Source organism: Pleurodeles waltl, chromosome 8 (assembly GCF_031143425.1).
Source record: "Pleurodeles waltl isolate 20211129_DDA chromosome 8, aPleWal1.hap1.20221129, whole genome shotgun sequence".
NCBI lineage: Eukaryota > Metazoa > Chordata > Amphibia > Caudata > Salamandridae > Pleurodeles > Pleurodeles waltl.
In genome coordinates this window covers 404,296,654-404,323,945 of record NC_090447.1, presented here as the reverse complement: position 1 = coordinate 404,323,945, position 27,292 = coordinate 404,296,654, and the positions used below count along the sequence as shown (strand labels likewise).

The 27,292-nt window shown below is 44.8% G+C and overlaps 1 protein-coding gene across 1 annotated transcript in view; it reads left to right on the top strand.

Moving 5' to 3' along the window:
* ATP10A (ATPase phospholipid transporting 10A (putative)) overlaps positions 1-27,292 on the top strand; it is a 1,009,168-nt gene that overhangs the window by 851,588 nt on the left and 130,288 nt on the right. Inside the window, exon 12 of the mRNA XM_069204275.1 lies at positions 2,435-2,561. Coding sequence (XP_069060376.1) covers positions 2,435-2,561 — 127 coding nt within the window. The remainder of the gene's footprint in view (positions 1-2,434; positions 2,562-27,292) is intronic.

The following is a 27,292-nucleotide window of genomic DNA, read 5'->3' as shown; positions in this document are numbered from 1 at the left end:
GAAATTCGTGCTAAGAAAACCTTATTGTCTGCATATAGGAATGTAGGAAATGGAGTCCCATCCATCCTAGGCAGGTCTACAACAGCATTTTTAAGGTAATCAGCGATGCCATTAATATAAACCAAAAATAAAAATAGGGCTAAAATACACTCCTATCTTACCCCGCTAAGTAATTTTATTTGGGATGTGAGTTTTCCCTGCGACCCATAATGAACAGCCAACTTCGAGTTATAACGGATACGTTTGATCAGGGTGAGAATGTCAAATTTTAAACCCATTTCCTCTTTTATGACGCCAAGTTTTTCCCTATTTACTAAATCAAAAGCTTTAGATAAGTTTATGAGAGTCATGTGAAAAGACCCCCTTTTTACATTTACATATTTGCTGATAAGAAGGTGGAGATTTGGAGTTTGTGTAATAGTGCCGACCCCTGGCCTGAATCCAAACTGGACCGGGGTTAGGACCTTACGTTGCTCCGCCCACGTTTCTAGGCATCCCAAGATTATCCTCCTCAATACTTTAAAGGTTTTGTCTATCAGGGAGATCGGCCTATAACAGACCAGTGACCATGAATCTCCTCTTTTAAAGATCAGCACTAACATAGCTGATCTCCAGGCATCTGGGATCTTATTCTCCACTGCACTTCTTAAGCCTTTTGTTATCATTTGGCCCCATAGTTTAGTGTCCGATTTGAAAAGGTCTACCGGCACCCCATCTGGGCCCGGGGCTTTGCCCGTGCCGAAAGGTGTAAAGCCCTTACACCCTCCCCTGCTTTAAACGGATAAGGATACTGGCTGGGGTTCTGGTAGTTGATCCTCCCTGTTCATCTGGCTAGACATACTGAGATGAAAAACTCCTGTGTAACGAGTTACCCATTCAACTTCAGGACTCGGGGCTTCTACTTTTGGGGTGTCTGTTTCTAAAGAAAGGGTTGATTTATATCCTCCAAAAACATTGCATTGGATTTTTAAAGCGGCAGCTGCAGTCGGATCTTCCCATGCTTTTGCCCTATTTACATCCTTTATGGCCTCCACAGTGACCGTATATTCCTGTCTGGCTTTGCAAACCTCATGAGGACATTGTGGCACAGATTTTAATGCACCCAATAAACGTTTGTGTGCTGCCGAACATGCCTTTTTAAACCAACGATGAAGAGGAGTAGTTTGGGGGAATCCTTTGGCTGTCAGGCCCTCATTAATTGCTCTGCGTAACTAATTGAAACCCCCTAATACAGTCACATGAGTCGACCCCTCCGCCAGGCACTTCTCCTTGGGGGCTATATTTTCCTTTACTATTTTATTTGTGAAACTAACTGATTTAATTTGTTCCCACTTAATCCTAATACCTCTGTGCTTGTTAAAAAAAAAACATTTTTGTGTGGTCTCTGGAGGATTAGATGTTTATTTTTTAAAATAGTGCACACAGGGTTATGATCCCTCCGGCAGTTTGCCACAATTTTAGACACTGGTGTCAGGTGAAGTGCGTCCGTCGAGATAATTATGAAATCTATAATGCTCCTGCTTAAACTGCCTGTGAAGGTGGGAATTCTATCACCCGCGATGCCCCCGGGGATCCTAGTATATCCAAATGTAATTTAAACAGGAGCATGTTCAAGGAATCGCCCAAGGCATTAGGTTTAAAATGTGCCCTGTTCATACCATCGTCATCCTGCGGCACCCCGCACAATTCAGTGCCATGTAGCCCACATAGTTGAATATTAAAATCCCCAGCCAAACCACAATTACTTTCTTATTCAAATTGGAGAAACAACTATTGACACATTCATCAAAGTCCTGAATGGCTCTCAACAGGAGCTTATTAACAATATTATCATAAAAAATAACTAACTAGATATCCCATTTGCCCCCTATGGATATCAATGACGCCAGAAACTGGGGGATGACCACACAACAGCTATTTTCACTTTGTCCAGTTTTACAGAAACATACGTGACGAGGCCCCCTACTGGCTTTGCCTGCTATCGGAGGGGGCCCTCTAGATTAAAAGGGCATGCCATTTCTTCACCATGTTGCTGGAAAATGTGTTTTATACACTCTTATTACAGTACCTTTTAAAGAAAAGCATTGATGTTAATTTTTTGCATTTTTTAAGTACTATATTTTTAGGAGAATGGAAGAGTCCTACTTCCTTCTGCCCTCGTTTTGTAAAGGTGAGGGAATATATATTAAAATATATTTTTCATCTTCTGTCGTAGTCTGACAGGAACAATTAAAATGTATGTTTTTGCTTCCAAATCAGGGCCTTTTGTGATCGAATTAAACTGAAAGGTTCCAAAACATTCTTGTCGATGTATTTATTCCATGTTTGTTATTTAAATTGTGATGTACTACTCACTGAGCATTTACGCTTGGCTATTATTTTACATGTAGTTGAGCTTTTTTTTATTTATTAACGTTACCTTATTTTTGCATAGGTCCTCCGAAAAGAAGATTATGCTTGTTGGTTGAAAGGTCATTTGCAGGCCGAGGCATCTATTGAAAACCGTGAAGCCTTGTTGTTCCAGTCGGCCATCAGCCTAGAGACCAATCTGCATCTTCTAGGTGACTGCGCTTGTGCTTGACAGAAAATATGCGACTGAGTACTGATCTACCGTCTGCGCTCGTGATGAATATTTAACATGGTTGCCTCAGCCACGTTAATTAGTCACGGCTGTGTTTTAGAAGAATCAAACGAAAGAGGCGAGAACCTCAATTTGCGTGTCAGCTGTAATTTTTATTTTCCAAGTGCTGAAAAAAGGAGTGCTTCAGCAAGAACATAAGCACCCGTCTGTGGCAAGAAAACCGAATTGTTCCTCTTTTTCATGAAGCATTTGTCCCTGATATTGTCCAGTGCGAGCATTTCATATGTTTGCGTAGCAGAAATAACTGCAACAGCAGCGTTTTTAATGCTTGACTTATTGTAATGTCTGATTTCCTATTTTTGTGTCTGGTTGCTCCAAAACATGGCTATTTAATTTCATTTTTTCGAGGTTTACGAACCAGTGTTTAATTAGACAGTGATTTTAACAGTAGTCGGTGAATGATCTTAGCAAATTGTAAACAGAGAAAGAGAATTAGCAAATATTAACCACCCAGCAGAATTAGCAGACGTTTGCTTCTGCAGATGTTCATAAAAGTGACATTCCCTTAAATCTACAGCAGGTCTGTTAGTTTACTGCACGATAGAATAAACCATGTCTATCTGCATTGGGTTTTGGGTGGAGTTTGGTCATCGTTATTAGTGTTAATGACAAGCTGTTGTGAGTAAAGAGACGATTTTTATAGCACTGGGCGTCAAATAGGCTAATTCACCAGAAAGCCAGGCGTAGCGGACGTGATATATCACATACAGATTGACTCCTTAAATGACTTCAAATGGTTGGCTCCTTGTCCCACCATAGCCCGTTATCCTCCTTCTATTTGCTACCACAGGACAATGGACAGGAGATAGAGGGAAGTCTACAGAAAGTAAGCAAGGCCGTCTGTGAGAAAGTAGCCTCTTTCTAGCCTTGTTACCCCCACTTTTGGCCTGTTTGTGAGTGTATGTCAGGGTGTTTTCACTGTCTCACTGGGATCCTGGTAGCCAGGGCCCAGTGCTCATAGTGAAAACCCTATGTTTTCAGTATATTTGTTATGTGTCACTGGGACCCTGCTAGTCAGGACCCCAGTGCTCATAAGGTTGTGGCCTATATGTATGTGTTCCCTGTGTGGTGCCTAACTGTCTCACTGAGGCTCTGCTAACCAGAACCTCAGTGGTTATGCTCTCTCATTTCATTCAAATTGTCACTAACAGGCTAGTGACCAATTTTACCAATTTACATTGGCTTACTGGAACACCCTTATAATTCCCTAGTATATGGTACTGAGGTACCCAGGGTATTGGGGTTCCAGGAGATCCCTATGGGCTGCAGCATTTCTTTTGCCACCCATAGGGAGCTCTGACAATTCTTACACAGGCCTGCCACTGCAGCCTGAGTGAAATAACGTCCACGTTATTTCACAGCCATTTTACACTGCACTTAAGTAACTTATAAGTCACCTATATGTCTAACCTTTACCTGGTAAAGGTTAGGTGCAAAGTTACTTAGTGTGAGGGCACCCTGGCACTAGCCAAGGTGCCCCCACATGGTTCAGAGCCATTTCCCTGAACTTTGTGTGTGCGGGGACACCATTACACGCGTGCACTACATATAGGTCACTACCTATATGTAGCTTCACAATGGTAACTCCGAATATGGCCATGTAACATGTCTATGATCATGGAATTGCCCCCTCTATGCCATCCTGGCATAGTTGGCACAATCCCATGATCCCAGTGGTCTGTAGCACAGACCCTGGTACTGCCAAACTGCCCTTCCTGGGGTTTCACTGCAGCTGCTGCTGCTGCCAACCCCTCAGACAGGCAGCTGCCCTCCTGGGGTCCAGCCAGGCCTGGCCCAGGATGGCAGAACAAAGAACTTCCTCTGAGAGAGGGTGTGACACCCTCTCCCTTTGGAAAATGGTGTGAAGGCAGGGGAGGAGTAGCCTCCCCCAGCCTCTGGAAATGCTTTGTTGGGCACAGAGGTGCCCAATTCTGCATAAGCCAGTCTACACCGGTTCAGGGGACCCCTTAGCCCTGCTCTGGCGAGAAACTGGACAAAGGAAAGGGGAGTGACCACTCCCCTGACCTGCACCTCCCCTGGGAGGTGTCCAGAGCTCCTCCAGTGTGCTCCAGACTTCTGCCATCTTGGAAACAGAGGTGCTGCTGGCACACTGGACTGCTCTGAGTGGCCAGTGCCACCAGGTGACGTCAGAGACTCCTTGTGATAGGCTCCTTCAGGTGTTGCTAGCCTATCCTCTCTCCTAGGTAGCCAAACCCTCTTTTCTGGCTATTTAGGGTCTCTGTCTCTGGGGAAACTTCAGATAACGAATGCAAGAGCTCATCCGAGTTCCTCTGCATCTCTCTCTTCACCTTCTGATAAGGAATCGACTGCTGACCGCGCTGGAAGCCTGCAAACCTGCAACATAGTAGCAAAGACGACTACTGCAACTCTGTAACGCTGATCCTGCCGCCTTCTCGACTGTTTTCCTGCTTGTGCATGCTGTGGGGGTAGTCTGCCTCCTCTCTGCACCAGAAGCTCCGAAGAAATCTCCCGTGGGTCGACGGAATCTTCCCCCTGCAACCGCAGGCACCAAAAAGCTGCATTACCGGTCCCTTGGGTCTCCTCTCAGCACGACGAGCGAGGTCCCTCGAATCCAGCGACTCTGTCCAAGTGACCCCCACAGTCCAGTGACTCTTCAGTCCAAGTTTGGTGGAGGTAAGTCCTTGCCTCACCTCGCTGGGCTGCATTGCTGGGAACCGCGACTTTGCAGCCACTCCGGCCCCTGTGCACTTCCGGCGGAAATCCTTTGTGCACAGCCAAGCCTGGGTCCACGGCACTCTAACCTGCATTGCACGACTTTCTAAGTTGGTCTCCGGCGACGTGGGACTCCTTTGTGCAACTTCGGCGAGCACCGTTTCATGCATCCTCGTAGTGCCTGTTTCTGGCACTTCTCCGGGTGCTACCTGCTTCAGAGAGGGCTCCTTTTCTTGCTCGACGTCCCCTCTCTCTGCTGGTCCAATTTGCGACCTCCTGGTCCCTCCTGGGCCTCAGCAGCGTCCAAAAACGCTAACCGCACGATTTGCAGCTAGCAAGGCTTGTTGGCGTTCTTTCGGCGGGAAAACACTTCTGCACGACTCTCCACGGCGAGAGGGATCCGTCCACCAAAGGGGAAGTCTCTAGCCCTTTTCGTTCCTGCAGAAACCTCAGCTTTTTCTGTCCAGTAGAAGCTTCTTTGCACCCGCAGCTGGCATTTCCTGGGCATCTGCCCATCTCCGACTTGCTTGTGACTTTTGGACTTGGTCCCCTTGTTCCACAGGTACCCTAGATTGGAAATCCACAGTTGTTGCATTGCTGGTTTGTGTCTTTCCTGCATTATTCCTCTAACACGACTTCTTTGTCCTTAGGGGAACTTTAGTGCACTTTGCACTCACTTTTCAGGGTCTTGGGGAGGGTTATTTTTCTAACTCTCACTATTTTCTAATAGTCCCAGCGACCCTCTACAAGGTCACATAGGTTTGGGGTCCATTCGTGGTTCGCATTCCACTTTTGGAGTATATGGTTTGTGTTGCCCCTATCCCTATGTTTCCCCATTGCATCCTATTGTAACTATACATTGTTTGCACTGTTTTCTAAGACTATACTGCATATTTTTGCTATTGTGTATATATATCTTGTGTATATTTCCTATCCTCTCACTGAGGGTACACTCTAAGATACTTTGGCATATTGTCATAAAAATAAAGTACCTTTATTTTTAGTATAACTGTGTATTGTGTTTTCTTATGATATTGTGCATATGACACTAAGTGGTACTGTAGTAGCTTCACACGTCTCCTAGTTCAGCCTAAGCTGCTCTGCTAAGCTACCATTATCTATCAGCCTAAGCTGCTAGACACCCTATACACTAATAAGGGATAACTGGGCCTGGTGCAAGGTGCAAGTACCCCTTGGTACTCACTACAAGCCAGTCCAGCCTCCTACATTGGTTGTGCAGCGGTGGGATAAGTGCTTTGAGACTACTTACCACTCTTGTCATTGTACTTTTCATAAGAGAAAAATATACAAAACAAGGTCAGTGTATATACACATAGCCAAAAAGTTTTGCATTTCCTCTTTTCACTCTTTTCTAAGTGCTGAAAAGTACTTCTAACTTTCTAAAAAGTTCTAAAAAGTTTAAAAAGTTTTGTTCTCTGTCTTTCTAAAAGCTCTGACAAACTTTTTATCTTTTACTATCACTTTAACTCTCTCTAAAAATGTCTGGCACAGGCCAAAATGTTGATCTGTCCAAACTTGCATATGATCACCTTAGCTGGAAAGGAACAAGGAGTCTCTGCATAGAGAGAGGTTTGAGTGTAGGGAAGAATCCTTCCTTAGAACTGTTAATTAACATGCTTAGAGTACAGGATAAGGCCATAAGTGCCCAATCTGTAGAAAAAGTAGCTAATGGTTCTCAATCAGATCCAGGGACTCCCCCAGGAAAAGATTCAGGAAAGAAACTTCCTAGCCTGCCCATTACTAGACAGTCTAGCATAGTTGGTAATGATGATGAGCCACACCATATAAATAGTGTTGTCTCACATCATAGCAAAAGCATTTATTCTCACCATACTGGTAGTGATGTTTCTGTTAGCCAAGCTGTTAGGGTGGCCTCTGTAAGGGACAGGTCTCCTTCTGTTCATTCCCATCATACCTCTGTATCTATAAATGTCCCTCCCACCCACCTTGATGACAGATTGTTAGAAAGGGAGCTCAATAGATTGAGAGTGGAACAAACCAGATTGAAGCTTAAAAAGCAACAGCTGGATTTGGATAGACAGTCTTTAGAATTAGAGAAGGAAAGACAGAAGTTGGGTTTAGAAACCCATGGTGGCAGCAGCAGTATTCCCCATAGTCATCCTGCAAAAGAGCATGATTCCAGGAATCTGCACAAGATAGTTCCCCCTTACAAGGAGGGGGATGACATTAACAAGTGGTTTGCTGCACTTGAGAGGGCCTGTGTTGTACAGGATGTCCCTCAAAGGCAGTGGGCTGCTATCCTATGGCTATCATTTAGTGGAAAAGGTAGGGATATGCTCCTTACTGTGAAAGAAAGTGATGCCAATAATTTTACAGTTCTTAAGAATGCACTCCTGGATGGTTATGGCTTAACCACTGAACAATACAGGATAAAGTTCAGAGAGACCAAAAAGGAGTCTTCACAAGACTGGGTTGATTTAATTGACCATTCAGTGAAGGCCTTGGAGGGGTGGTTACATGGCAGTAAAGTTACTGATTATGAAAGCCTGTATAACACAATCCTGAGAGAGCATGCATATACTTAATAATTGTGTGTCTGATTTGTTGCACCAGTACCTGGTAGACTCTGATCTGACCTCTCCCCAAGAATTGGGAAAGAAGGCAGACAAATGGGTCAGAACAAGGGTGAACAGAAAAGTTCATACAGGGGGTGACAAAGATGGCAATAAGAAGAAAGATGGTGAAAAATCTCAAGATAAGCATGGGGATAAGGGTAAAACCAAAGATCCCACTTCAAATCTTAAACACTCTTCAGAGGGTGGGGATAAAACTAATTCTTCCTCTTCTTCTCAACCCACACACATTAAAAAGCCTTGGTGCTTTGTGTGTAAAAACAGAGGCCATAGGCCAGGGGATAAGTCCTGTCCAGGTAAACCCCCTGAGCCTACCACCACTAATACATCAAGCTCTAGTGCCCCTAGCAGTAGTGGTACTAGTGGTGGGACTGCTGGCAACAGTCAAGCAAAGGGTGTAGTTGGGTTCACTTATGGGTCCATCATAGAAACTGGGGTATTCAGTCCCAAGACAGTTTCTGTCACACCTAGTGGCATTGGCCTTGCCACACTGGCTGCTTATCCCCTTACAATGGATAAGTACAAGCAGACAGTTTCAATAAATGGTGTTGAGGCCTTGGCCTACAGGGACACAGGTGCCAGTATCACTTTGGTGACTGAAAACCTAGTGCACCCTGATCAACACATCATTGGACAACAGTATAAGATTATTGATGTCCTTAACTCCACTAAGTTTCTTCCCTTAGCTATAATTCAGTTTAGTTGGGGTGGAGTTACTGGCCCTAAGCAGGTGGTGGTATCACCTAGCTTACCTGTAGACTGTCTCTTAGGTAATGACCTAGAGGCCTCAGGTTGGGCTGATGTAGAGTTTTATGCCCATGCAGCCATGCTGGGCATCCCAGAGGAATTGTTCCCTCTCATTTCTACTGAAATGAAAAAGCAAAGGAGAGAAGGCCTGAAAACTCAGGATCCCTCTCCATCAACAGGTAAAAAGGGTATCACAGTATCCCCTAACCACCCTACCATTCAGGATACCATTCCTGTGGTGGGAGAAACCTCTCCTGGGGTGGCACCTGTTCCAAGGGAATCATCAGTTGGCAAAACTGGACTCCCTGAGGTGGAAGTACCTCTCTGTGGGATAACTAACATTGGTGAGAAAAAGAGCACCATTTTAGTTAACATGGAGCATCCCTCCAACCCTCCCAGAGAAACTTTAGTGCAGAAACCCTGCACTGCCTCACAACACTTAGGACAGCATCCCTGCCCTAGTGTGGAGCTGATAGGACAGCAGCCCTGCCCTGCTCCAACCCAAGAGAAACAGCATCCCTGTTCTCTCTTCCAGCCATCTGGACAAAGTTTTTGCCCAGCTATGGCTTTTCTGAGACAGCATCCCTGTCTGGCATTTCCATCACTACAAATAGGTTCAGTGGACAATTCCCACTGCTCTAAACTAAAACTTACTGATAGAAACTCTGAAAATACATCTTCACATTGTTGCTTAGCTAAAAAACTTCAAACAGGGTGGTTTACATCCCCACAGGGAAGTAACCATATAGTGGATGATAAAGGGAGTAACCAGTCTATTGCAGAGCTACTCTCTACTTATCACCACTTAGACAATAAAGTCTCAACTGGCCAAGGTTAGCCTTATTGTCCTTCGTTTGGGGGGGGGGTTGTGTGAGAAAGTAGCCTCTTTCTAGCCTTGTTACCCCCACTTTTGGCCTGTTTGTGAGTGTATGTCAGGGTGTTTTCACTGTCTCACTGGGATCCTGGTAGCCAGGGCCCAGTGCTCATAGTGAAAACCCTATGTTTTCAGTATATTTGTTATGTGTCACTGGGACCCTGCTAGTCAGGACCCCAGTGCTCATAAGGTTGTGGCCTATATGTATGTGTTCCCTGTGTGGTGCCTAACTGTCTCACTGAGGCTCTGCTAACCAGAACCTCAGTGGTTATGCTCTCTCATTTCATTCAAATTGTCACTAACAGGCTAGTGACCAATTTTACCAATTTACATTGGCTTACTGGAACACCCTTATAATTCCCTAGTATATGGTACTGAGGTACCCAGGGTATTGGGGTTCCAGGAGATCCCTATGGGCTGCAGCATTTCTTTTGCCACCCATAGGGAGCTCTGACAATTCTTACACAGGCCTGCCACTGCAGCCTGAGTGAAATAACGTCCACGTTATTTCACAGCCATTTTACACTGCACTTAAGTAACTTATAAGTCACCTATATGTCTAACCTTTACCTGGTAAAGGTTAGGTGCAAAGTTACTTAGTGTGAGGGCACCCTGGCACTAGCCAAGGTGCCCCCACATGGTTCAGAGCCAATTCCCTGAACTTTGTGAGTGCGGGGACACCATTACACGCGTGCACTACATATAGGTCACTACCTATATGTAGCTTCACAATGGTAACTCCGAATATGGCCATGTAACATGTCTATGATCATGGAATTGCCCCCTCTATGCCATCCTGGCATAGTTGGCACAATCCCATGATCCCAGTGGTCTGTAGCACAGACCCTGGTACTGCCAAACTGCCCTTCCTGGGGTTTCACTGCAGCTGCTGCTGCTGCCAACCCCTCAGACAGGCAGCTGCCCTCCTGGGGTCCAGCCAGGCCTGGCCCAGGATGGCAGAACAAAGAACTTCCTCTGAGAGAGGGTGTGACACCCTCTCCCTTTGGAAAATGGTGTGAAGGCAGGGGAGGAGTAGCCTCCCCCAGCCTCTGGAAATGCTTTGTTGGGCACAGAGGTGCCCAATTCTGCATAAGCCAGTCTACACCGGTTCAGGGGACCCCTTAGCCCTGCTCTGGCGCGAAACTGGACAAAGGAAAGGGGAGTGACCACTCCCCTGACCTGCACCTCCCCTGGGAGGTGTCCAGAGCTCCTCCAGTGTGCTCCAGACCTCTGCCATCTTGGAAACAGAGGTGCTGCTGGCACACTGGACTGCTCTGAGTGGCCAGTGCCACCAGGTGACGTCAGAGACTCCTTGTGATAGGCTCCTTCAGGTGTTGCTAGCCTATCCTCTCTCCTAGGTAGCCAAACCCTCTTTTCTGGCTATTTAGGGTCTCTGTCTCTGGGGAAACTTCAGATAACGAATGCAAGAGCTCATCCGAGTTCCTCTGCATCTCTCTCTTCACCTTCTGATAAGGAATCGACTGCTGACCGAGCTGGAAGCCTGCAAACCTGCAACATAGTAGCAAAGACGACTACTGCAACTCTGTAACGCTGATCCTGCCGCCTTCTCGACTGTTTTCCTGCTTGTGCATGCTGTGGGGGTAGTCTGCCTCCTCTCTGCACCAGAAGCTCCGAAGAAATCTCCCGTGGGTCGACGGAATCTTCCCCCTGCAACCGCAGGCACCAAAAAGCTGCATTACCGGTCCCTTGGGTCTCCTCTCAGCACGACGAGCGAGGTCCCTCGAATCCAGCGACTCTGTCCAAGTGACCCCCACAGTCCAGTGACTCTTCAGTCCAAGTTTGGTGGAGGTAAGTCCTTGCTTCACCTCGCTGGGCTGCATTGCTGGGAACCGCGACTTTGCAGCCACTCCGGCCCCTGTGCACTTCCGGCGGAAATCCTTTGTGCACAGCCAAGCCTGGGTCCACGGCACTCTAACCTGCATTGCACGACTTTCTAAGTTGGTCTCCGGCGACGTGGGACTCCTTTGTGCAACTTCGGCGAGCACCGTTTCACGCATCCTCGTAGTGCCTGTTTCTGGCACTTCTCCGGGTGCTACCTGCTTCAGAGAGGGCTCCTTGTCTTGCTCGACGTCCCCTCTCTCTGCTGGTCCAATTTGCGACCTCCTGGTCCCTCCTGGGCCTCAGCAGCGTCCAAAAACGCTAACCGCACGATTTGCAGCTAGCAAGGCTTGTTGGCGTTCTTTCGGCGGGAAAACACTTCTGCACGACTCTCCACGGCGAGAGGGATCCGTCCACCAAAGGGGAAGTCTCTAGCCCTTTTCGTTCCTGCAGAAACCTCAGCTTCTTCTGTCCAGTAGAAGCTTCTTTGCACCCGCAGCTGGCATTTCCTGGGCATCTGCCCATCTCCGACTTGCTTGTGACTTTTGGACTTGGTCCCCTTGTTCCACAGGTACCCTAGATTGGAAATCCACAGTTGTTGCATTGCTGGTTTGTGTCTTTCCTGCATTATTCCTCTAACACGACTTCTTTGTCCTTAGGGGAACTTTAGTGCACTTTGCACTCACTTTTCAGGGTCTTGGGGAGGGTTATTTTCTAACTCTCACTATTTTGCTATTGTGTATATATATCTTGTGTATATTTCCTATCCTCTCACTGAGGGTACACTCTAAGATACTTTGGCATATTGTCATAAAAATAAAGTACCTTTATTTTTAGTATAACTGTGTATTGTGTTTTCTTATGATATTGTGCATATGACACTAAGTGGTACTGTAGTAGCTTCACACGTCTCCTAGTTCAGCCTAAGCTGCTCTGCTAAGCTACCATTATCTATCAGCCTAAGCTGCTAGACACCCTATACACTAATAAGGGATAACTGGGCCTGGTGCAAGGTGCAAGTACCCCTTGGTACTCACTACAAGCCAGTCCAGCCTCCTACACCGTCAGAAACATGTTTGCTTCCTTCATGTCCCCCGAGCAAGGGGATCAGAAGGCAAGCCAGTGGTAATAGCTACTTCCACAGGGTCTTTAAATTGACTTCCATGCTTGTGGATGTCAGTACAGTCTACCTCTGTACTCACAGCCATCTGACTGTAGCAATGTTTGCACTACTTACTTTCATTATGAGATGGTGCAGTGAGGCGCTTCTGACCAAAATCAGAACAACAGATTTACATCAGTTCCCAACCTTAATGACTCCCATCCTTGTTGACTTGACAAACCTAGCAGTCTTTTTTACCAAAGCAGTTTTTTAGATGCATGTTCAACAGTGAAGCCAAACATGGTTTCTACGCAAGTGAGAGTTATATGTAATGGCAGTAGACTTTAAGAATGGTAAAATAATTGTAATAGGGAAGTAGTGATTATGTTTCTGAGACTTTAACATATTACTAGCTGTAAAAGGAGAAGACTCAGCTCTTTAAAGAGTATCTCCTCACAATGTAGCTACCTGGATGCTGGACAAACCAGCAGATAATCCCTCTCCACACTAAGCTCGACACTTTTCTGTCCTTTATGTAATCTTGTCGGCTGTGCTTGAACTTTAATTCTTATCCTTCTCTACAAATCACTCTCCCTACCTTGATTTTATCCTCTCCCACATTTTGCACAAGATTGTGAAACCTCCTTTGTCGTGCACCACTCTAGCTTAGCAGCTAAGTTTACAATCCACGTGTTCAAATAATGATGAACTGTCTCTGATGTAGTATCAATTGAACTACTGAATATCAACCCCCCATAATATTGTGGTACAAAATATCAAGGACAGAATTTCTAGGGACAAAATTCCAAAGATAAGTGTACATAAGGAAGTATATATGTACTAATCCTAACTCCATGTCTACCTACCTTGAAGATGTACACCATGTAGATGCATATACATGGAGTTAGGCATAGAAAATCTAGATTTACTTAACTGTCCATAATTTTTTTTCGATATTTCATCAACGATATTGTGCCCTATTAATATTCTGTGATCAATATTCAGAATGCACACGTGTATTATCCTATGCTTGTGCCTGAAATATTTGTTTTAGCTGTTTCATAGGCTGTCCTTTTGGCAATCTTATACTATGTTTTTGCCACATCATGGTCACGATATGAAAAATGCAGAACTTTATTTAAAAGCTTCTATGTTGACCTAACACTTTCAGTCCTACGCAAAGGATTATTAGGGAAACCCTGTGCATACTTGTGTAGCATATTATGCCACAAGGTGGTCTTTTGTTTGGTAAGAGGTTTATGGCCTGACTAGCTGGCCACTCTTGTTATTGCAACTGCCATACTATTTTGGCATGATCCAATTGAAATCTGAAAGATTTTGTTTAATATAGCTGATCGGTCTGATGGAGAGGGACTGGTAAACGCTGAGTAAAGTATGTTGGTGTTTTTGAGGCACTCTGTAAACTGTTAAGCTGGTCCTATCATTATTTACTGTATTATGTTGGTGATAAAATGCTGATGGACTTCCACCTGACTTGTTATGAACCCCTTCGCTGCCAGGCCTTTTCCCCCTCAGGTTCCAAGCCTTTTTTTGGCTATTTGGGGCAGTTCACGCTTAGGCCCTCATAACTTTTTGTCCACATAAGCTACCCACGCCAAATTTGCATCCTTTTTTCCCCAACATCCTAGGGATTCTAGAGGTACCCAGACTTTGTGGGTTCCCCTGAAGGAGACCAAGAAATTAGCCAAAATACGGTGAAAATGTCATTAAAAAAAAAATGGGAAAAAGGGCTGCAGAAGGCGGCTTGTGGTTTTTCCCTGAAAATTGAATCAATAAAGGGTTTGTGGTGCTAAAATCACCAGCTTCCCAGCTTTCAGGAACAGGCAGACTTGAATCAGAAAAGCCAATTTTTCAACACAATTTTGGCATTTTACTGGGACATACCCCATTTTTACTATTTCTTCTGCTTTCAGCCTCCTTCCAGTTAGTGACAGAAATGGGTGTGAAACCAATGCTGGATCCCAGAAAGCTAACCAGTTTTGAAAAGTAGGCAAAATTCTGAATTCAGCAAGGGGTAATTTGTGTAGATCCTACAAGGGTTTTCTACAGAAAATAACAGCTGAAATACAAAAATATTGAAATTGAGGTGAAAAAAAACAGCCATTTTTCTCCATGTTTTGCTCTGTAACTTTTTCCTGCGATGTCAGATAGTTGAAAGCAATATACCGTTACATCTGCTAGGCTCTTCTGGTTGTGGGGATATATAGGGCTTGTAGGTTCATCAAGAACCCTAGGTACCGATAGCCAATGAATGAGCTGCACCTTGCAATGTGTTTTCATTCAGTCCCGGGTATACAGCCATGCATTTGCTAAGATATAAAGAGTGAAAAATAGGTATCAAGAAAACCTTTGTATTTCCAAAATGGGCACAAGATAAGGTGTTGAGAAGCAGTGGCTATTTGCACATCTGTTTATTCTGGGGTGCCCATACTAGCATGTAAATTAGAGGGCATTTCTCAAATAGACGTCTTTTTACACATTGTCTTATATTTGAAAGGAAAAAATGTAGAGAAAGACAAGGGGCAATAACACTTGTTTTCCTATTCAGTGTTCCCCCAAGTCTCCAGATATAAATGGTACCTCACTTGCGTGGGTAGGCCTAATGCTCGCGACAGGAAATGCAACATGGACACATCACATTTTTACATTGAAATCTGACGTGTTTTTTTAAAAGTCCCTACCTGTAGATTTTGGCCTCTAGCTCAGCCAGCACCTAGTGAAACCTACCAAACTTCTGCATTGTTGAAAACTAGACACCTAGGGGAATCCAAGATGGGGTAACTTGCCAGGCTGTCACCTGGTTCTGTTACCCAGAATCCTGTGCAAACCTCAACATTTGTCCAAAAAAACAAACATTTTTTCCTCACATTTTGGTGAAGTAAAGTTCTGGAATCTGAAAGGAGCCACAAATTTCCTCCCACACAGTGTTCCCCAAAGTCTCCTGATAAAAATGGTACCTCAATTGTGTGGGTAGGCCTAGTTCCCGCGACAGGAAATGTCCCAAAACACAACATGGACACATCACATTTTCCCAAAGAAAACAGAGCTGTTTTTTGCAAAGTGCCTAGCTGCGGATTTTGACCTCTAGCTCAGCCGGCACCTGGAGAAACCTACCAAACCTGTGCATTTTTGTAAAAGTAGACACCTAGTGGAATCCAAGATGGGGTGACTTGCGGGGCTCTCCCCAGGTTCTGTTACCCAGCATCTTGTGCAAACCTCAGCATTTGCCTAAAAAAACACTTTTTCCTCACATTTTGGTGATGCAAAGTTCTGGAATCTGAGAGGAGCCACAAATTTCCTTCCACCCAGCGTTCCCTCAAGTCTCCCAATAAAAATGGTACCTCACTTGTGTGGGTAGGCCTAGTTCCCACGACAGGAAATGTCCCAAAACACAACAAGGACACATCACATTTTACCAAAGAAAACAGAGCTGTTTTTTGCAAAGTGCCTAGCTGTGAATTTTGACCTCTAGCTCAGCCGGCACCAGGAGAAACCTACCAAACCTGTGCATTTTTTAAAAGTAGACACCTAGGGGTATCCAAGATGGGGTGACTTGTGGGGCTCTCACCAGGTTCTGTTACTGAGAATCCTGTGCAAACCTCACAATTTGGCTAAAAAAAAAACACTTTTTCTTCACATTTTAGTGACAGAAAGTTCTGGAATCTGAGAGGAGCCCCAAATTTCCTTCCACTCAGCATTCCCCCAAGTCTCCCGATAAAAATGGTACCTCAATTGTGCGGGTAGGCCTAGGGCCTGCGAAAGGAAATGCTCCAAAACACTATGTGGACTCATCAAAATGATCAAATCCAAAACTAACTGTTTTTACCGGGGCTCACCTGCGTTTTTGCAGCAGCCATATTGGGAAACCTACCAAACCCAAACATTTCTGAAAACTAGACACCCAAGGGAGTCCAGGGAGGTGTGACTTGCGTTGATCACCCGATGTTTTCTTACCTAGAATCCTTTGCAAACCTCATAATTTGGCTAAAGAAAACACTTTTTCCTCACATTTCGGTGACAAAAAGTCCTGGAACCTGAGAGGAGCCACAAAGTTCCTTCCACCCAGCGTTCCTCCAAGACTCCTGATAAAAATGATACCTCACTTGTGTGGGTGGCCCAGGTGTCTGCAACAGAAAAAGGCCAAAAACTTGTAGAAATTGAGGGGATAGCACAGGGAGTTGATAAGCACATATTTTTCTTTTATACATCTTTAGACTGACTCTGCTTTGGCGACCACAAAAGTGAGGTATCTTTTTACTTGGGAGACCGAGGGGAACGCTGGGTGGTAGGAAATTTGTGCCGGAGTAGTGATCCTACAATGAAAAGTGAGGAAAATATGCTTTTTTAAGCAAATTTTGAGGTTTGCATAGGAGTCTGGATAAAACAATAATGGGGGATCCAGGCAAGCCACACCTCCCTGGACTCCTTGTGGTGTCTAGTTTAAAAAAATGTCTGGGTTTGGTAGGTTTCCCTAGATGAAGGCCGCACCCGGGACCAAAACATAGGTGCCCCCCCAAACACAGGTAGTTTTGCAATAGATCATTTTGATGTGTCCACATACTTCTGTAATGTTCCAAACACTAAAATTGTGAAAAGAAACACACTTAGGTAATGTTAAAAAGATTCCTCAACCACCAACCAAGTTGTTAGCATGCTTCATCATCAGGGTCCCACCCGAGACACCTAGCGTGTCACGGGTGTGCTGAGACGCCTAATTACAGCCGAGCAGGTTTTGTCATTTTTACTACACATTATGGTTGGATTTGACACGAGGGTGAGTGATAGTTCAGTAGATCAAATTTTATTAAGAAGAGATTTCACAGAAGTGAAATGCACTGTTAATAACTGAAAGGCCACAAAACTGAACCAATATCTCACAGCTCGTGAGCAGTAAAGCCGCGTCAAGGCACCAACCGCTTTACAGTCCATTCACACACCTTTCATACATGACATGCACAAGACCATTCACACCCCCAGCCGCTGGCCCAGCACATTACAACACTTGCATCAACAGACAGCGCCATTCAAGGGCCCATCACTTACATACACCCACATGGCTGATACAGCAATCACACTAGCTGATGAGAGTGTGTGGACTGGCGTTTGGCTGGCACCAGAATCCCAGAATTCTGGCACCCAGAATCCCATATTTTTATTGTATACCAAAGATTCACAAGGGCGTAAGACCTCCACCAGGACGACCTATAGTATCAGGTATAGGTTCGGTCCTTGAACCATTGTCAATTTTTTGTGACCATTTCTTACAGCCCTTAGTGAGAAATTCCTCGACTTTTCTACAGGACACTAAGGATGTCCTTAATCTGATTGAATCCATCAATCGCACTGGGAATGTACAAGGTATTATTACCTTAGATGTAGAAGCATTGTACACAAATATTCCCCAGGAGGCCACTCTGCAGGTTGTGGAATCAGCACTTTTGAATATCACTACACCTTGCTCCACCCCTGTAGCTTTTATCATGCAGTGTGCCACCTTGGCCCTGACAGAAAACTTTTTCGAATTTGAGGAACAATTCTTTCATCAGATTAGGGGCACATCGATGGGCAGTACATTTGCCCGCCTGTCTGTATATGTATGACTTTGAAGAAAAATTCATTCTACCTCAATCTAATCCTTTTCATAATGACATAAAACTATGGAGGCGCTATATAGACGATATCTTGGTCTTATGGCAAGGCCCGTTGTCAAAAGCAGATGAATTCACCACCTGGGTAAATTCCCTTGATCCTTATTTGAACTTCACAGCCACAGTATCATCAACCCGTCTACCTTTCCTTGATTTGATGATTACCATTGATGATAATGGCTTATTGGCAACTAGTACATATCACAAACCCACAGATCGTAATAGTCTTTTGTTATATGAGAGTCACCACCCTAAAGCTCTAAGAGACAACCTACCTGTTGGCCAGTTCCTACGACTCAGACGAAATTGCAGTTCCACACAAGACTTTGACCAACCAGCAAGTACGCTCCAAACAAAACTCTATGAATGTGTACTATCCACAAAAAATTGTGAATCTGGCACACAAGAGAGCAAAAAATAATCATAGGGAATGTCTATTTGCAATTAAGGATAAGGCTCCTCAGACACGTTTAACTTGTGTCTCCACATTCACTCCACTGTCCAACGACATCAAGAAACTAGTCAACAAACTTTGGCCGATGTTGGAGAGTGGTGGGACTATAATGCCAAAACCACTATTTGCTTTCAAACGCACTTCTAATATTAAAGACATAGTGGTTCACACTCGTCCACGTGTTCCATGTGACATTCCTACCCAAAGATCATTGTGGGATCTTCCCCCAGTTGTAGGTCACTATCCCTGTGGTAATTGCAATGTGTGTAGACTGACTAGACAAACAAAATCATTAGACCTTGATCCTATAGGGAGTGGCACCTTAGAAAACACACAAACTGTAATTCTAAGAACTGCATCTACATGATCACGTGTCCTTGTGGACTACGCTATATTGGAATGACGACACGCCCTGTTAAGACACGTATCAATGAACATAGGAGCAATATTAGATGCCATAGAGTGACTACAAAACTCTGTGCGCACTTGTTTAGCCGCTCCCCATGCCCCAGATGATCTTTGGTGGGTGATATTGGAAGCCCCCAGAGTTCGATTGAATGACCCTGATCTCCTTTTCAGAATTGAACAACGCTGGATTTTTAAATTAGGGACCTCCATTCGGGGTTTGAATGATGATATTCCGTGGACTACACTATCATCTTGACTCTCTCAGCACATGGAACTGTTTTAAGGTCATTGGTATTCCGAAAAGACTCTTTTATAACCAATATGCACTTTTTACATGAAGAATCTTTTTGTCACCATTATCTGCATTATGATTATATATTCAAGTCTCATGCGGTATATATCGGTTAATTCTCCTCTTTGAACAATTGTTAGCTCAATTTGCCTTTTTTTTTGACTGACCAGAGCGGTTTCTCATACTTGGTACATTTAAATAATACGAGGTACTGGTTCCTCGTTTTAGATCGAGTCCATTTTCTATTTTTAGTACTCCCTGACTAAGTCCGTCATCTATTTTTAGTATCCTCCTTGCGCGTAAGCCAGGAAATTCTTTCCGGGTTCCCACGTCTTTACTTATAAAACCGCACCGAGCGCCCAGCCACTCGTCTATGGGGACGCTGTCAGGCGGGTAGGTGTAAACGCCTATGAATCAACTGACTAATGTAAGTCTAAACTTTTCTTTTTCTTATTTACCGCAAACTCACGCGGATCGCCGGACGACAAAAACACTGTTTCTCTCAGTCTGGCGCCCCGCTAAGCAGTTGGATCTATTAGATCCGAATTTACTTGACCGCATGCCATTTTCTTAGGTCCTTCTTCACTGATTGGGTTGATAACTAGGTTTTAACACTTTCCTAGCACGTTGGTGAGAATACTTCCCTTTTGGGCACAGTCTTTGGCCTTTTTAAGAGGTACTTTTTATTCTCACCTTGCATTTTGTCACACTGCTACGTATATCAGTTGGTGATAATAAATATTGGGTTATCGTGACTGTTATTACATTACATGGAGATAGTTTTGTCATTACAACATATTATAGATGTCGGAGATGTATTAGATGTTTATAGTTGATATTCGACTACAGGTGTTCCAATTTTTGTTAACTGTGTAACTAAACTTTTATGACTACCATAAATATAGGATGTCAGTTCCAGTTCCTGACATGCTATTCCTAGGAGCTTTATCCTGATACCGGGGTTGATAAGCCTATTTACTTTTAATTTTTTTTGTGAACTATGCACTGCATTACTATGGACTACACTCTATATGTGTCGTTTGATTTCATTTTTTAGGGCGACCTTTTTTGACATAGCACACACACAAAAGTAAGTGACTGTTTTTGTACTCTTTTCCCTAGTTAGGCTTATATATATTTTTGGGAGAAGTTAAAATTCATTTTTGGTCCTGATGAAGCGTCATTGGATCCGGCTGGACCACCAGACGCGAAACATGTAGACCCGATCATTAGAGGCACCATAATTGGTTCAATCCTCTTGTATAAGTGTTGGGAGTACGTGAGCATTACCACTCACTTATTTTGACTCCCCTTCCGTTTTTAATCTTCGTCTCCATCTTATTGGTACTGATTAAACTTATGATTAATATTATTTGATGGATAACCAATTTTAATATTTCACTCTCTCCTTGATTGCTCGGATACTTGAATTTTGGTATTCCTTCTGTATGATCTGATTCCACCTGCTACTATTAGAGCAATACGGTTAAGAGCCCCCCTCGGGGAGCCCGTTAGGCATTGCAACACCGGCCTAACGAGGAGCTCTCCCAATGATGAAGCCAGTCATTCAGTGTGATGCTTGAGGGTTCTTGCTCCTGTTGAATTAGGTCTCCCTTCTTTCTTCTTCTTATTGATTGGAACAGTGTACCTTTAATTTCTTTGGCATTTGTATTCGGAGACTGTGCACTGGACCATTAACCTCCCCGTCCCTCTCTTTGTTCCTAGTTTGGCTGGCACCTCCAGCCAAGCGGCACTCCAGGCACACCGCCAGCCAAGCACCACCCCACGCATACCGCCAGCCAAGCGCCACCCCACGCACGCCGGCAGCCAAGCGCCACCCCACGCACATCGGCAGTCAAGTGATACTCCACACACACCGCCAGCCAAGCGCCAGTCCATGCACACCGCCATCACTTTATTATTTTTGTATTTAAACAATAAAGAAACCACTAAGTATAAATAAGTACAAAACTAAAAACACAAAAGCTCTAACTGAATACATGACAGTAATGCCAACTGTGAAACTGAACATATGAAAATATAAAATAGCCGTTTATGCTCACGGTATTTCCCAATAATTCTTCTCTGTGTGTGGTAGCTCCTGAAACATCCACTCACACACAGCCCAGGCTTTGAATGACAATCAGGGCAGTACATCCTAGTCTCCTCCTGATACCTCTTCGAGCACAGACTCTACAATTCTTAGCAGGAAAGTTTTTTTTGGCCGTGTGAGGAATGTGCTCAGCAAACTGACGATCTTTCAATCTAGCCACATCCTCCACCACTGCTTCTCTAGGAACTCTTGCCTGTTCCAGCACAACAAGGCTTGCTATGATAGACTCCTGAAATTTCACAAATGTCATCCTTGACTCTGGAGAACTATCCTTGAACACAACAAAAGCATTAAAAGTTGCCAAGTGTAACAGGTGAACCGCTAATTTCTTATACCAAACTTAAGCCTTACGAGCAGCAGTGTAAGGTTCCAACCTCTGATCTGCTCTATCGACACCACCCATGTGCTTATTGTATTCTAAAATGCACACAGGTTTGCGCACTTCAGCAACTTGATCCCAAACAGCCACAGGTGAAGTACACAGGTTTGCGCACTTCAGCAACTTGACCCCAAACAGCCACAGGTGAAGTACTCTCATGGTAGTTAGCATGTACACATCCCTCCTGTCTACAAATTTCAGAGCTAGCAGCTCATCATTCCACAAGTCACTGCACTGTCCCTTCTTAAGTTTTTTACAGACAGGCTCTCTTGGATATCCTTTCTGATTAGAGCGGATTCTGCCACAAGCAACAATGTCCACCCTGAACAATTCCTTGAATACCTGAACTCGAATGTAGAAGTTATCTACATAGAAATGTTGACCTTTGTTAAACAGTCGTCTACCTAGTTCCCTCAAAATTTTCTCACTAACTCCAAAAGTGGGTGGACAATCGGGGGAGGAGGGGGTCAATACTGGAATCCCTACCAGTGTAGACCCGGAAATTATAAACATATCCTGTACTACTTTCAGACAGCATTTACAATTTAAGTCCATACCGTGCCCTCTTGCTAGCAATGTGCTGCCTAAAAACCAAACAACCCTTGAGCAGGACCAAAGACTCAATTCAGATACTTCTTTGCCTGGAACATAGATCTCTGAAAACCAATCTACCAAATGATCAAGGACAGGTCTACTCTTAAAAAAGATGGTCAGAATCAGGGTGATCTTGTGGCAAGGCTGAAGCATTATCTACAAAATGCAACATCCGAAGAAGAAGCTCATACCGGTTACGACCCATGATTGCAGGAAATATAGCAGTTGACATCAAGGGACTAGTAGACCAATATGAAGACAGTGATGGCTTCCTTATCAGCCCCATCAAAAAAGTTAAACCCAAGAACTTTTTAAACTATTCCAGATTTGTGGGAATCCACCGGCTAGCTCTAGAGTGTGGCCTAAGTCTGGCGGTGTTGTCCCTCATATACTGCCCTGCATACAAATTAGTCTGCTTAACAATCTCTTCCAAAACTACATTGTCCATAAACAACTCAAAGAAGTTGACAGGCAAAAAGTTTTCTGTATTTACTCTACAGCCTGGGAAACCAGTAAAGACAGGCAAATGTGGCACTCCATGTTTAGTGCAACCCATGTGTCAGGTCTTCCAATGGGAAGCCTTTCAGCCTCTGGCTGCTGCACCGTTGGCACATCAGTGTCCTCCTCCAAAACAGGCACTTCATCAGCATTGAGAGTGGCTTCATCATCAGATGATTCCTCTCTGACAGAAAATTCACTTCCAAAATCTTGCACTTCCTCCTCTGCCTCAGATGCAGAGTCAGTCTCATAATCATGGTCAGAAGAAGACTCCGAAAGCACACCAACAAGCTGTTGAGTGGTCATCCTACGGCTTGCCATGATCCTTCCTACAAAACGTAACTGGACAAATGCACCACCAACAACCAGCACTGTGTTAGATAAGTAATAAACAAAGTGTAGCTTTATCACTAAGAGTTATAAACTCAAAACTATACCACTCACTTGCCTGAAAAAGCTTGAATTACCAGCAACTACTCTGCACAGTGACAGCAATCACCAATGATATTCCTCTAAAAAGAAAAAACAAAAGCAAATTAGACATAAGACAATACAAATACCATTGTGCATAAATCTAAAGACAATTTCACACATAATCCTGCATTTAGTACACCACCTGCAAACATGTCATTCATGCATGGCAACAATACTCCTTTGAAGTAAATGTATTTACTTACCTAAAACATGCAACAATGCAAACCGCAGGACAGCCACTGCCAAAACCACAACAAGCCACAGCAAAGGATGCAAAAGCTTTGAACTAGAACAAAAAGAAGAAATAAACTGTTTTAATCACAAATGCAAATACTTCGCCACTTGACAAACACCCCGCCACCAAACATTTATACATTTTCCCTCATGTCTAGTGTTCTCTGCCCCCTGGACCTAAAAAAAAAATAGGCCAATCTGCCCCCAACGGAATATATTGAATATATTGCTCCCTTTGGGGGGGCGACCTTTGCCCAAGGGGCCACCCCCCACACAGAGCACACACGCACACACACACCTGATCCCTGGTGCTATGTGGCTTAAGGGCCTAAAACATATAGGCCAATCTTCCCCCAAAGGGGCCAGAAATGACATGGATTATATTGCCCCCTTGGGGGGGGGGCGACCCTTGCCCAAGGGGCCACCCCCCACACAAAGCACACACACACACACATACACACACACACATGATCCATGGCGTTAAGTGGATTCGATGGATCTAAAGAAAAATGGGGCAGAACTGCCCAATAGTGCGTTTTGCCCCTTGGGGGCGACCCTTGTCCAAGGGGCTGCCCCCCAACACAAAAAAACACACAAAAACAATCCCTGATTTCTAGTGGCTTCTGCCCTAGGCCTAAAAATAAAAGGCCGATCTGCCCCCAAGGGGGGCAGAAACAGCAATAAATATATTGGCCCCCCAAGGACAGCGACCCTTGCCCAAGGGGTCGCTCCCCCACACTGTAAAAACACAAAAACACACACATAAACAAATTCCCTGGTGTCTAGTGGGCATTCCTGCTGCCCGATCGCCTTGCGATCGGCAGACGGAATGCTGAAAGAGACATCGAGGGAAAGGAAAACCCCTTCCTTTGCCCCGATGTTTCTTTTTTTTGCAATATATATATATATATATATATATATATATATATATATATATATATATATGTTCGATGGCATGTGTAGCTGCAGATACACATGCTGTGCACATCCCGCCATCTGGTGTTGGGCTCGGAGTGTTACAAGTTGTTTTTCTTCGAAGAAGTCTTTTTTCGAGTCACGAGACCGACGGACTCCTCCCATTTCGACTCCATTGCACATGGGCGTCGACTCCATCTTAGATTGTTTTTTTTCCGCCATCGGGTTCGGACGTGTTTCTTTTCGCTCCGTGTTTCGGGTCGGAAAGTTAGTTAGAATCTCGGAAAAATCGTCGGTATTGTTTGCGTTCGGTATCGGGTTAGTTACAACAGATTGACACCGAATTAAGAAGAGCTCTGGTGGCCCTTCGGGGTTTTTTTCCATCCCCGTCGGGGCCTGGTCGGCCCGGCCACGTGTCTGTTCAAGGCTGATGGAACGGACCCCATTCCGCTTCTGTCCAAAATGCCATAACAAGTATCCATATACAGATCAACATCTGGTCTGTAACTTGTGTTTGTCACCAGAACACAAGGAGGATACTTGTGAGGCCTGTCGAGCGTTTCGGTCCAGGAAGACACTCAGGGACCGAAGAGCAAGAAGACTGCAAATGGCGTAGGCGCCGACAGGACAAGAGCGTTTCGAGGAGGAGCAAGAAACATTCTCCACCCAGGAGTCGGACTCTGAGGAGATCGATCCCGAGGAAACGCCTAAAACCGTGAGTAAGACGTCGAAACCAAGAAGTCACGAGAAAAGCGCTAAAGCCCAGGGGACGCCACCGCCAACAGGCCATGGCTTAACCCGAAAAATAGGTGACCGTTCATCGGCACCAAAAAAGGGCGAGTTGGTGTCGAAGTCATCCGACTCCGGTCGAGATACCGGCACACAGCAATCTCGGGCCCGAGATAGTGGCTCAGAGGAGATTTGGCACCGAGACAGCGGCACGAAACGGGTCGGCACCGAGAGAGCACGACGCCGAAAGTAAAGAAGGTTTCGTCGGAGCCGAAAAAAGCAGCCGAAAAGGTTTCGGTACCGAAATATCCGGCCTCGGAACCGAAAACAAGTTCCTACACTGAGGAACAAGGACTGTCCACACAAATGAAGACACATAGATTTGGACAGGAATTAGAGACAATAGAGCCAGATCACACACAAATGCGGCTCTTTATTCAAAAAGATACAGGGAAGATCAGCACTCTTCCTCCAGTCAAAATGAAACGCAAGCTTGCCTTCCAAGACAAGGACAAACAGCCACACGCAAAGGTGGCTAAACAAGTAACACCGCCACCATCCCCACATCACTCTCCGCAACCATCACCGGTAGCCACTCCACCAATGATGCAATCCCCAACTCATACAGGAATGAGTCAAGATGACCCTGACGCATGGGACCTTTATGACGCACCAGTGTCAGATAATAGTCCAGACTGCTATCCAGCTAAACCATCGCCACCAGAGGATAGTACAGGCTACGCACAGGTGGTGTCAAGAGCAGCGGCATTTCATAATGTCAGCCTTCATTCAGAGCCCATTGCAGACGACTTTCTTTTTAATACACTGTCGTCCACACACAGCCAATATCAGAGTCTTCCTATGCTACCCGGAATGCTAAAACACTCCAAACAAGTGTTTGAGGAGCCTGTTAAAGGGAGAGCCATTACTCCAAGAGTAGATAAAAAATATAAACCGCCACCAACAGACCCAGTGTACATTACACAACAGCTAACACCAGACTCTGTTGTAGTGGGAGCAGCGTGCAAAAGAGCCAACTCTCATACTTCAGGAGATGCACCACCTCCAGATAAAGAAAGTCGAAAATTCGATGCTGCAGGCAAAAGGGTGGCGGTACAGGCAGCAAACCAGTGGCGTATTGCAAATTCGCAAGCTTTGCTAGCCAGATATGATAGTTCCCATTGGGATGAGATGCAACACCTTATTGAACATTTACCCAAGGAGTTCCAAAAAAGAGCGCAGCAAGTAGTAGAAGAAGGACAGAGTATCTCCAATAATCAGATACGGTCAGCAATGGATGCTGCAGACACAGCTGCTAGAACTGTCAACACAGCAGTAACAATAAGGAGACATGCATGGCTGCGTACATCAGGATTTAAACCAGATATACAGCAAGCTGTGCTGAATATGCCATTCAACGGACAGCAGTTGTTTGGGCCGGAGGTGGACACTGCGATCGAAAAACTTAAGAAAGACACTGACACGGCCAAAGCCATGGGCGCACTCTACTCCCCACAGAGCAGAGGCACATTTCGAAAGGCACAATTTCGAGGGGGGTTTCGAGGGCAAACCACAGAAGCCACAACCTCACAAACAAAGCCCACTTACCAGAGCCAGTATCAGCGGGAAGGTTTTCGGGGACAATATAGAGGGGGACAATTTCAAAGGAATAGAGGAAAGTTCCAAAGTCCCAAAACTCCTCCAAACAAGCAGTGAATTCAAGGTCACAAATCCCCAACACATAACACCTGTGGAGGGGAGACTAACCAAGTTTTACAAACATTGGGATAAAATAACAACAGACACTTGGGTCTTAGCAATTATCCAGCATGGTTATTGCATAGAATTTCTCAAATTCCCTCCAAACATCCCACCGAAAACACACAATATGTCAAAACAACATATAGATCTTCTAGGACTAGAAGTTCAGGCATTGCTATAGAAAGAAGCAATAGAGTTAGTACCAAAACAACAAATAAACACAGGAGTTTACTCCCTGTACTTTCTGATACCCAAAAAAG